Source organism: Schistocerca cancellata, chromosome 12 (genome assembly GCF_023864275.1).
Source record: "Schistocerca cancellata isolate TAMUIC-IGC-003103 chromosome 12, iqSchCanc2.1, whole genome shotgun sequence".
Taxonomy (NCBI): Eukaryota; Metazoa; Arthropoda; class Insecta; order Orthoptera; family Acrididae; genus Schistocerca; species Schistocerca cancellata.
In genome coordinates, this window is record NC_064637.1 from 55,859,334 (window position 1) to 55,872,641 (window position 13,308).

At 42.0% G+C, this 13,308-nt stretch overlaps 1 protein-coding gene across 2 annotated transcripts in view; it reads right to left on the reverse strand.

Moving 5' to 3' along the window:
- LOC126109646 (zinc finger protein 791-like) overlaps positions 1 to 13,308 on the reverse strand; it is a 91,706-nt gene that overhangs the window by 39,785 nt on the left and 38,613 nt on the right. For both annotated transcript variants that reach the window (XM_049914695.1, XM_049914694.1), the window contains exons 7-8: positions 13,132 to 13,281; positions 6,744 to 6,991 (exon numbers count right to left, since the gene is read on the reverse strand). In XM_049914695.1, coding sequence (XP_049770652.1) covers positions 6,744 to 6,991; positions 13,132 to 13,281 — 398 coding nt within the window. The remainder of the gene's footprint in view (positions 1 to 6,743; positions 6,992 to 13,131; positions 13,282 to 13,308) is intronic.

The window sequence follows — 13,308 nt, forward strand, 5'->3', positions numbered from 1 at the left end:
CCCTTCTTTGCTTAGAACTGTGTCCCCATCTCAGCTCTTGATATTCATACAAGTGGTTCTCTTTTCTCAAAAGGTCTCCCTGATTTTTCTGTAGGCAGTATCTATCTTACCCAGAGGGTAGAGAGTGAAATATTCAATTCTATAGTGGTTTTAGCAGCTGCTGTTCTCTTATTTTTATCATAATACTCTCCAATGTCTATTTTTAACACTCACTCAACAAACACTTTCGTCCTGAATGAGATTTTCACTCTGCAGCGGAGTGTGCGCTGATATGAAACTTCCTGGCAGATTAAAACTGTGTGCCCGACCGAGACTCGAACTCGGGACCTTTGCCTTTCGCGGGCAAGTGCTCTACCATCTGAGCTACCGAACCACGACTCACACCTGGTCCTTCCAGCTTTACTTCTGCCAGTATCTCATCTCCTACCTTCCAAACTTTACAGAAGCTCTCCTGCAAACCTTGCAGAACTAGCACTCCTGAAAGAAAGGATACTGCGGAGACATGGCTTAGCCACAGCCTGGGGGATGTTTCCAGAATGAGATTTTCACTCTGCGGTGCCTCTTGAAACATCAAACACTTTGGCTAGCTCGGTTACAGAAGCACCCAACATACGAGCACTGACAATGTGGCCACGATCGATTTCACTCAGCCCCGACATTAGGCAGTCACAACTGCACAGAACATTGTTCTGACTACAGCTGACACTCACAACATATTCAGGAGACAGTGGCAGTGCTGTCCATTGTCAAATACAACAGCGCAAACTGCAGCCTTGGTTAGCATCTGCGTCTACAGTCCCTGGCCAATTTATTAGACACACTACAGTTTTTAAGCAAATTTTGATTTATGTCTAATGAAATTTGTTTTTTGAATATAATAGAGGGAAACATTCCACATGGGAAAAATATATCTAAAAACAAAGATGATGTAACTTACCAAACGAAAGCTTTGGTATGTTGATAGACACACAAACAAACACGAACACACACACAAATATTCAAGCTTTTGCAACCCAAGGTTGCTTCGTCAGGAAAGAGGGAAGGAGAGGGAAAGACAAAAGGATGTGGGTTTTAAGAGAGAGGGTAAGGAGTCATTCCAATCCCGGGAGTGGAAAGACTTACCTTAGGGGGAAAAAGGTACAGGTACTCACTCACGCACACCCAGGCGTATCCATCCGCACATATGTAGACACAGGCAGACATATGTAAAGGCAAAGAGTTTGGGCAGAGATGTCAGTCGAGGCGGAAGTACAGAGGCAAAGATGTTGTTGAGTGACAAGTGATGTATGAGGGACAGCAATTTGAAATTAGCGAAGGTTGAGGCCTGCTGGGTAACGGGAAGAGAGAACATCTTTGCCTCTGTTCTTCCACCTCGACTGACACCTCTGCCCAAACTCTTTGCCTTTACATATGTCTGCCTGTGTCCGTATATGTGCAGATGGATGTGTGTGTGTGTGTGTGTGTGTGTGTGTGTGTGTGTGTGTGTGTGTGTGTGTGTGTATGTGCGCGCGCGCGCGCGTGCATACCTGTCCCTTTTTTCTCCCCTAAGGTAAGTCTTTCCGCTCCCAGGATTGGAATGACTCCTTACCCTCTCCCTTAAAACCCACATCCTTTCATCTTTCCCTCTCCTTCCCTCTTTCCTGATGAAGCAACCGTGGGTTGCGAAAGCTTGAAATTTGTGTGCGTGTTTTTTTTATTGTGTCTATCTACCAGTTCTTTCTCGTTTGGTAAGTCACAGCATCTTTGTTTTTTTAATATATTTCTCCCATGTGGAATGTTTCTTTCTATTTTATTCATAAAAGTTGTTTTTTAATACATAAATTGCTATAAAATGATTCATAACTAAGGTGATATAATAAATAAATAAAACAGAGTACGAGGGTAATCCCAAAAGTAAGGCCTCCTATTTTTTTTATAAGTACATAGATCTGTTTCCTTCTACAATGGTTTACATCAGTTTACAGCTTGAACATTTAGCTATTTTTTGACATAATCACCATTTCTGTCTATGCGTTTTTGTAGACACTGTGGCAGTTTTTGTATGCCCATGTCATACCAGCTCGCCGCCATGCTCTTCAGAAAATTATGAACCTGTTCTTTCACCTCGTCGTTGGAGCTGAATCGCTTTCTGCCCAAATGTTCTTTTAACCTAGGGAACAGGTGATATTCACTGGGCGCCAAGTCAGGACAATAGGGTGGGTGGGAGATTTATGTTCCAGTGAAACTGTTGCAGGAGAGCAACGGTTTGCCGAGCGATGTGTGGGCTAGCGTTGTCATGGAGAATGTGTACGCTCTTGCTCAACATTCCTCTTCTTCAGGTCTGAATTGCCCATTTGAGTTTTTCAGAGTCTCACAGTACCTGTCAGCATTAATTGTGGTCACAGTGATTCAGTTCCGACGACGAGGTGAAAGAAGAGGTTTGTATCTTTCTGAACAGCATGGCGGCGAGCTGGTATGACATGGGCATACAAAAACTGCCGCAGCGTCTACATAAGTACATTGACAAAAATGGTGATTATGTCGAAAAATAGCTAAATGTTCAAGCTGTAAACTGATGTAAACCATTGTAGAAATAAACTGGTCTATGTACTTATAAAAAAAAATAGGAGACCTTACTTTTGGGTTTACCCTCGTATTTGTTGAACATATTTTATTTCAATAATTACAACAAAAATTAAAATACTGTGAAAGTGAAAACATTAGTTTTAATATCTTGCTGAGCCACCTTTTCCAGCTATGTTAATACAATGTGGAATGCTGTTGGTGCAGGACTGTACTGTGTCCTGCATTTATGGGTGATGATACCACACATGGATGATCTTCTCTAACAGCTGTGGTTTTGTTGTGATGACATCTTTTGCCACCTCCCTCTGCAGTAGTTCCCATACATTTTCTATGAGGTCCATCGCAGGACTATTACCTGGCCAGTCTAACAGAGGGATATTTTGTTCCCTCAGAAAGGATATAACTGACCTGGCTGTGTGACAGGGAGCTACATCTTGCATAAAAATAAAACATTCCCCATTTGGGAACAATTCTCTGAGCTGTGGTATTAAATGTTTTTGCAGGACTTGTACTGGTCTTGCCTCATTATGTCTTTTAACCACGTAAAGATGCCCTGTATCATTGGAACAGATGATAGACCAAATTTTCACCTTAGTTGTGTGTTTTAAGGTCTGATTAATGCAGTCGGGATGAAATTTTTCACCTGTTCAATGCCACACATACTGAAATTTGTTAGTTAAAATTTCAAACATGCTTTCATCATTGAAGCATACCTGTAAAAATCAAGATAAATAATTAATATACTGTGAATAAATGTAAACAGGTTATATCATAAATAAGAATTTTAAAGTTAAATTACCGATCTCCAGAAGTCCACATTCTTATCACTGTTTAACCCACTTCAGATGCTTTGCTTTCATTGTGCCTGTTAACTTTGGTTATCTAGCAGGTTGCAGGCCTCAAAACCAATATCCTTCAACTTCCTGCGAACAGTGCTTTCAGATGCATGCACATTAGCGTCTTACAGTTGAGATTTTATCTGTTTTGTTGTTGCAAATCTGTTTCCTAGGCAAATTCTTTTGAAAAATCTTTCTGATCTTGGGGTGAAAACTGACCTTCTGGGGCTCAGTTCACACCTGAATCAATTTTCTTCTTTATGCACCTCACGCTAGCTTCTGACATTTCCAACCTTCGTGAAATTCCCCAATCGGAATACATTTTCATATTAATGAGGGCTCTGACCTCAGATTTTTTTTACGTGGTGAAATGTCCCCTCTTTTACCCATTTTTCAAGGTCACAATTAGTAATATCTGGCTGTTAAACAATCAACTGTGATGTCGATATTACAAAATTGATAATCAAAGTGAACAAAGTATTACACCAGTTACACGTGAGAATGCCACTGAACAGGTCCTTTCCCATATGCTGTACTCTGCACATTGATACCTACAATACCTCAACAATCCAATGTCACATAGCAACAATAGATACAAAATTCAACAATGTAATAAGTGCTCTGTAAAACTGTCATAAATGTTCTGATTAATTGCATTAAATATAGTACTCAACACACCCATGGCGTTTAATTTGTAAGCGAGCTGCAGTTGTTGGAATATACCGGGAGTGTTTGCAAAATTCTTCATCTTGATTTAAAATTTCATCCGTACAAACTACAGATGATGCAACAACTGAAGCACAATGATTACTGGTTACAATTAGGATTCTGTCAATAAATGATAACAAAAACAAACAATGATGAGAATTTCTAAACAAGGTGTGGATGTCAGATGAGACACATTTTCATCTCACAGGTTATGTGAATAAACAGCACTACTGATGTTCATGAGTGCCCTTTACACGCTAGTGAAGTGACAGTATGGTGTGGTTTTTCATCACATGGGATTATCGCACCATATTTTCTACCAAACGAACAGAGAAACCCAGTAACTGCCAATGCCAATCGTAATGTGGAGATGTTATGAACTTTCATTACACCTAAAAGGAACAACTTTCCATGAAGCCTGGTTTCAATAGGACACAGCGACATCACACACTGGACAGGGTTCAACGGCATATGTGCGAGAATTGTTTGGCAACCATGTGATCTCACGATTCGGTAGCATTCCCTGGCCCCCTAGATCACCAGATTTATCCATGTGTGATTTTTTTCTTGTGAGGCTACCTCAGGAGCAAAGTCTTCACGACTCGACTGAAAATCCTTGATGAGTTAAAACAGAGAATTCGGGATGTAATTCACAGTATCCCAGCTGAGATGTTGCAGTACAGTAGTCAATGAGGAGTCTCAACAGCAGACTTCACGAACGCATTCATACAGGAGGACGCCATCTAAAGAATATAATTTTTTAAAAATGAAAAATGCAATCAATGTCTCATAAATGGCAAAGTTCTAAGGTTTCAATTACTGTTGTTGTTGTTGTTGTGGTCTTCAGTCCTGAGACTGGTTTGATGCAGCTCTCCATGCTACTCTATCCTGTGCAAGCTTCTTCATCTCCCAGTACCTGCTGCAACCTACATCCTTTTGAATCTGCTTAGTGTATTCATCTCTTGGTCTCCCCCTACGATTTTTACCCTCCACGCTGCCCTCCAATACTAAATTGGTGATCCATCAATGTCTCAGAACATGTCCTACCAACCGATCCCTTCTTCTGGTCAAGTTGTGCCACAAACTTCTCTTCTCCCCAATCCTATTCAATACTTCCTCATTAGTTATGTGATCTACCCATCTAATCTTCAGCATTCATTCCGAAAGCTTCCACTCTCCTCCTGTCCAAACTATTTACTGTCCATGTTTCACTTCCATACATGGCTACACTCCATACAAATACTTTCAGAAATGACTTCCTGACACTTAAATCTATACTTGATGTTAACAAATTTCTCTTCTTCAGAAACGCTTTCCTTGCCATTGCCAGTCTACATTTTATATCCTCTCTACTTCGACCATCATCAGTTATTTTGCTCCCCAAATAGCAAAACTCCTTTACTACTTTAAGTGTCTCATTTCCTAATTTAATACCCTCAACATCACCCGACTTAATTCGACTACATGCCATTATCCTCGTTTTGCTTTTGTTGATGTTCATCTTATATCCTCCCTTCAAGACACCATCTCTTCTCCATGGATTTTAATTCCTACTCTGAATTTTTCTTTTGTTTCCTTTACTGCTTGCTCAATATACAGATTAAATAACATCCGGGAATTACTATGAATGCAATTTCATTCCTTCATCACTTCTAGTTTTATTGGAGTGTGGAAATGTTCCCATTTTTCTGTCACCCTGTATGAGATGTGCATCTATAAACCAATGGAGGAATATGACTGCATAAACTTTCTCATCATATTAACTGATCATATTCTTGTCAGGGTCACAGCCAGGTTATACAGTCATGATATTTCAGCTGTCCACCTGAGTGCCATCTTCAGGTGACAACAATATTTGCTAAATATTAACTGATTCCTGTCAAACAACAACCCTTTTATACACCACAAAAGTTTTTGAAGACAGGATGCTAAGAATGGCATTTTTGAAACCTGGCTGGTTTTGGAGGTACGATGATGGTAAGTTTACAGTGCAACCACATCGACTAGTCACCAACTGTTTCTGGGAACATTCTAATTGCCTTCACCACTGCATCAGGTTCAGGGGAGAAGTCAAAAGGGATGGAAAGCTTACTTCTCCGGACATACTGGTCTGCAGGATGGATGATGAGACTCTGGGACACAGTGTTCATAATAAACGGACACATATGGACTGGTATCTACATGCGATGAGTCATAATTTACCACACGAAAGCATACGGCTCCTGAGAATGTCAGCAAGCAGGGCTTTTATTATTTCAGATGCGGAACCTCGACACGAGAAGTATAGCACCTTAAATTTGAGCAGAATGGCTATAATGACAAACTGATCCATCATGGTTTGGAGTATGCACCTTCCACAGATCCAGAAAAATACAAATATAGATCAGTCACTTTCCAACAAAATACTGCGAGTGTATCTTTGAAGATAGGAAGGATTTAAAAATATAGAACATTTGACACATTCTTCATCTGCCAGTGTACTTTAGCCCTCCCCTTGGCTCCATTAAAGATGACCTAGGACCAAGGAAGTCTGGTATTTAGAGAATCCCTTGCAGTTGTGGGAAAACATGCATTAGCTTGACTTTTTCCTGTTAGCCTCTCTCAGCCAATATCAGAGGTCGGTGCCTTACTGACCCGCATGTGCGCAGCGAGCTGGGATGCCGTGCGGAAGGCCTCGTCGCAGTTGGGGCAGCGGCGGGTGCGCGGGAACGGCAGCCCGTGGCGCACCTCGCGATGCAACTTCAGGACATCAGGGCGGCGGAACATCTGGCCGCACAGGTCGCACTGCAACCGGGGCGCACCGTGCGACAGCCGGTGCGTGTTGAGCGCCGACGCCGATGCGAAGGATTTGTCGCAGACTTCGCACGAGTAGTTCAGTTCACCTGGAAAGTGACAGTGAAGATTCAGTTCGTGAGGTTCTCCTAATCCTACTGACAGAAGATACATTTCAGAGTTCTCGACCAGACCGACAGTTCCACTTTCCTGTACTATATCTAAACAACTGAACCAGTCCAACTTTTTGTGCTGCTATTTATACTGTAGATGAGGATCCTTACCACAGATTTTATTTGTGTGAGGGACTCTACACAGAGAAAACAGGAAAGAAAACTGAGCAGAAATTTGAAAAGAGAATCACAGTTCAGGAAGGAGAAATAAAAACTTTGAGGTTTGCCGATGACACTGTAATTCTGTCAGACAGAGCAGAAGGCTCTGAAGACCAGAGAGTTGAATGAACAGTGTCCTGGAAAGTACTTGTGAGATGAAAATAAACAAAAATAAAACAAAGGTAATGGGATGTGGCCGAATTGAACCAGAAGATGCTGAGGTAATTAGATTAAGAAGCTTTTCTGAAAAACAGGAATCTGTTAACATTTAGTACTCTGAAGGTATCTCTCTGGAAGTGAATGGGGGCAACAAGCAATTCAGAGAAGAACAGAAGAGAAATTTTTGAAATGTGCTGCTACAGAAGAATGCTGAAGATCAGATGAGTGAATCAAGTAACTGGCGAGGAGTTACCAAATCGAATCACGAAAAAAAGAAAGTGGCAGAAACTCTCACCGTGTGTGGGCAGGCATTATCTTGCTGAAATGTAACCCCAAGATCACTTGCCGTGATTGGCAACAAACTGTGGCTCTGAATATCATCGACATACTACTGTGCTGGAAAGATGCCACAGATGATAACCAAAGAGGCTCTGCTATCAAAAGTAACGGCATCCTGGACCGTTACTCTCTTGCCGGGTCGTACAGTGGGTGACACTCAGACCAGTATCCTAGTGCTACCTGGGACATCTGCACACACGTCTTTGGCCTAGAATCTCACTGAATGGAGTAGAACTGCCTTCAATGACGAGACCTGCTTCAAATCGAGTCCTGGATAGCAGTGGGATACTGACCTGAGTGTTGTCTACCATACAGCCTGACAACCAGAAGTGCTGGTCTCAGGTGCCACTTCTTTTCACAGCAGAAAACCTTCAGTTGTCACATGTGGCAAACTTACAGCACAGTGGTACATCAATAATGTTCTAGGCACCATTTTGTTGTCCTTCATAGTGAGCCATCCTGGGCTCACATTTCAGCAAAATAGTGCCCACCTGCATTTTTTTTCTATCATCATGATTCCATTCATCATCACTAGCAGAAGAATCAATGTTTTCATTGCCATATATACATTTCACTAGTCACTATATATTCATATTGTCACTTCAAATCTAGGCAGTTGTAAGAGCCTTAAAAACAAAATAAATAAATAAATAAATAAATAAATAAATAAAGGCTACAGGTGCTTGAATTTATGGCTGCGAAATGCCCAGCAATCACTTTTCTTTCTTTCTTGAAGCCATGCTTTTTTCTTTCTTTCTTCTTCTTTTTTTTTCCTGCCAGCCACGAATCCGGTTGTTGCTCGCATTGTGCTTTCTTCCCTCTGCTTCTTCAATAATTTTAAATTTTTCTTTAGCTGGGTATGAGTGATACCAAGAACTTGTAGGCATTATTAACAAGTTAACATGTGATTAATACTTAACATCCAACAAGCTAGTGACACATCGAAGACCGAGGTCGCAACAACGCTACAGTACAACATGATCTACTGTTGCACACAGAGCTTACCAACCTTACTGCAATAAATGCATGCACCCCAGTATTTTGTCTTCAAATTGGGGAAAAAATATGCACGGATTCAGGTGAAATGTCGGATTCACATCTCGTCTCGATCTTTGCAGCTGCTGCACCACAGGTTTCTCTGCATCCTCACTGCCAGTTGGGCCAATCGGGTGCGAGCGGAATTGGCTCGTGATGGAGGGCAGCCGCGGGCGCTGGGTCCCGGTGTCTCATCTCGGTGGGGCCCGTTTATTCCACCCGCCGCCACTGTCCTGCCGCGGTGTGCTCTCGTCTTATTCTTTCTAATGTTGTTTCCCACAAGAGCTGAGTCGGTAGCCGCTATCCCGGTTGACCAGGTTATCGCTGACCCGTTCTAATGGGTTTTGGCGACAAGAGAAGCGGTGCAAGACTTGATTGCTAAATTCACACCACCCTTGTGTCAGTTGACTTACTTGAAATGTTTAGTCGATCCTCTTCTCTGGGTAGTTGGCTGCGTCAATTTCCACAACTAATGCTGAACAGAGGAATTTAAATGTCTCTCTCTCTTTGCTCTTGAAATAATTTGTTACTCACATAATACTTTGAGTTCAGTTCTGGTATATTTTCATTCCCACAACTACAACATCACAAGTTTCACATAAGCATTCAAACTCTTGCAAGTCAACTGAGTCATTAACCACTAGACTCTATTAAGTATAATTACAATATCAAAGACAGGTCTTGCTTCTAGTAAGTCTACACCAAGGATTAAGTACGAGTCTCTAGTCAAATCATGTTTCCTTTGTCTATAACAATTACAATTTTTCCACCACACAGGAATAACACGTAATTACTCATTGTACTGTCCGTACAGTTCCTATGGCACGAGTGGCAATCACTTGTCGGCGCCGATCGATCGTCACGCTTAGAGTCTTCTCACAGCCAGCCACAGTACGAGTCTCTAGTCAAATCATGTTTCCTTTGTCTATAACAATTACAATTTTTCCACCACACAGGAATAACACGTAATTACTCATTGTACTGTCCGTACAGTTCCTATGGCACGAGTGGCAATCACTTGTCGGCGCCGATCGATCGTCACGCTTAGAGTCTTCTCACAGCCAGCTTCCCACCTGCACACAGAAACTGGTGGCACAGTAGATACTTTTCCACTATTCCACACTGATACTTAAAATATCAGGTGTTTGAGAAAGAGGAAAGACAAGTGTTTCTAGAATTTACTCAGAAATTCTCAAAGCACTACACCATAGCTTCACTGCCTCTTTAATAATGGAGTCCCAGATACTTTTCATTCTACACATTCTCCCGGTTTGTTCAAACTGCAACGTGTGTGCATCACCGAAGCTGTACTCCACTACCACAGAGTTTTCCTTTTGTCTGAGGCAAACGCTTCTCACACGTCCAGAGATGCATTGTGTATTACAATGCTGCATCTGTCCGATATATTGTTTTCCACATCCACAAGAAATGCTGTGGACACCCAGTATTCTTAGACCCAAGTTGTCCTTCACTGAGCCCAGCATATTCCTGATTTTTGCTGGAGGACGGAAGATGGTTTTTATCCTGTTTTTCTCCAGTATTTTGGCAATCCTGTCCATGAATGGCCCTGCATATGGGAGGAATCCCACGCCTTTGTTGTTCTATTCTTCCTGAAGGTCCTCCTCCTTCTTCTTGCTCATCTTGAGAGTGCGTCTAATCTGCATTTCAGTGTAACCATTCTCCTGGAAGGTTTTCTTCAAGTGCTGAATCTTGTAATGGATCCGTGACCCCACGAACATAGATGCTAGTATCCGGCGCCCAGGTCGGTAGTAGACAGGAGTCGATTGTCGAGCGCTGCAGGAGGCAGTCAGACAAGTGTCGAGTGCAGTAGTACTAGAGAGTGTCGAGTGAGAAGTAGTGTGGGAAAGACGGGCAAGAATGGTGGTTGAGTAAAATTCACCGGAGTATGACGAGTGAGCACGTCCCCCTGATCGTAGTGGGGTTGACCCTAACTAATACCGATTCGCGAGTGATATGAAACAGAAAGTGACTAGTCCCGAATTACGTGTTTCGCGTCAACCGCGTCAGCAACAACCGTGGATTGCAGTGAGGATTGTTGTGAATGTTAACCATCAGCATTGCGTGTGACAAAGTACTGAAAATCAGCACTCAATAAAAAGAGATAACCGCAATTAGACATGTAAGGCGAAGGTAGCAACTGCCTCAGCATTTGTGTGTTAGTAGGAAATATATATTAGTTTGTACATTGCAACCTTTGTGGTCCTTAATAATAGACAAACTTTCAATCATTCCACTATTCAGTTGCAAAACAGCCGCACTCGGTTGAAAAATCCCCGAAACCACAGCAGAAAAACCGATAGCCTTTCATCCATTAAGCACACGGTCATATATCATAATAATTAACTGTTTGGCAGCTTCGGTAAATTACCCAAAATCCAGTAAAGAAATTAATCAGGGGTGTTTCAATCTCAGTAGATAAACTGTCCTTTGTCGCATATGTCATGAGCTCTACCGACAAGGGTAGTGAGCACAGATTTCCATTGTGACGGGTGATGACAGCTGTTGGCACTGAGGTACAGAACTGTGTGCATTTTCTTTCAGTAGACCGAGTGTGCCAGTGTGCATCCGTTTTCCTCTTTATTGGGATATCGAGGAAAGGTATGCACCCACTTTCTTCTAATTCCATTGTGAACTTGATGTTCTCATGTATGCTCATCAGATGGTTGAGAAATTCCATTAGAGTGCCCTTGCCGTGCGGCCAGACTGTGAAATTATCGTCCACATACTGATAAAAGACCTTGGGTTTAAGGCATGCTGTTTCCAAGGAGATATACTCAATGTAGTCCACATACAGTTTGGCTATACACGGTGCCAGTGGAGATCGCAAAGCGATTCCATCCACCTGTTGGTAAAACTTGCCCCCACAGTGGAAATACCTGGTTGTGTGCGCATGGCAGAATAATTCCACTCAGTCTTCATCGAAATGATTCTCCAGTAGTTTTAAGGAGTCCTCTACCAGTAATCTCATGAAGAAGGATGTACCATCAAAGCTGACAGTAATATCATTTGCGTCAAGATGCTACTCCTCGAGTGTCTTTGCCCGAAGGTGGCAAGTAAGAAACCTGCTGAAACGTTGCCGGAGAACAACGCATTGACTTGGCTGTCAACCCGAGAAGATTTTATCATCAGTATGATCATGTGTTTGTGTGAGTAGTGTTTGTGTGAGTTTGCATGTAGGTGTAAGTTGTCCATTCTGATGAAGGCCTGTTTGGTCGAAAGCTTCGTTTGACAGTCTTTTTGTTGTGCCCATCTGTGACTCAGCATCTCAGCTATACGATGAGTAGAAATTATCCTTTTCACAATACTGTCATTATTCCATACTGGATTTTTCATTGTTTGAAAACGAAATTATGTCATAAATCATAACCATATATTTGTAAATAGTTAGATCATTTAAGTATCTGACCAGAGATGCAACAAATCTCAAAACAAAATGTGGTGTCACCGCCAGACACCACACTTGCTAGGTGGTAGCCTTTAAATTGGCCGCGTTCCGTTAGTATACATCAGACCCGCGTGTCGCCACTATCAGTGATTGCAGACTGAGCGCCGCCACACGGCAGGTCTAGAGAGACTTCCTAGCACTCGCCCCAGTTGTACAGCCGACTTTGCTAGCGATGGTTCACTGTCTACATACGCTCTCATTTGCAGAGACGATAGATAGCATAACCTTCAGCTACGCCATTTGCTACAACCTAGCAAGGCGCCATTACCAGTTACTATTGATGTTGTAATACATGTACCGTCAAGAGCGATGTTCACCATTTATGGATTAAAGTTAAGTATTCCACAGCTACGTCATTTTTTTTGCTAGTCTCATTTCCTTGACCTGTTCCAGACCTCACGCCAGCCTGTGTGAGCTAAAACGTGTGCCTTTCGGCTTCCTCTCATAGTGGGTTGGCTCTCTTGCCAATCCACAACACAAAATACTTATAATTGATGAAATTTTCCTTAGCTACATAATGAGCATAATTTATCAGCCAGTTATAACCGCTTTTCAGTGGAGTGATAATCAAGTGTCACTTAAATGTTCCCAACTGTAGTATTTATGCACAGTACAACCCAGAACAGTCAGTTTTACAAACACACCTGCATTATACATTGTAACACAATCAATAATTCCATATGCAAAAAGACATGGTGAGCTACAATGCCACTTCACCTGAGACTGATTAGTGTCCTAATCAAAATAAGTCATGGAAGGATAATTACAAGCTACTGGAGCTGTTGCATCAACACTATAACCACATTTTCATTTCCACCTGTATTTTTCTTTTTTCCTCTATGACAGTCATTGCATTCGGCGCCCTTAAATAGCTTTTTTATTAACAATTGGACCACGTACTGTGTTTACTAGTACTGACCTGTGTGTTGTGAAGCTATATGGATATTGAGAGAGATCTTCTGTGCAAATGTACGGTGGCACATGTGACATTCGAACGGCTTGTTGTCCCGATGGATCGACATGTGCACTTCCAGCGAATTCTTGCGAGAAAAAAGCTTGCCGCACACAGCTGCAAATCAAAATAGAGTACAGTGTT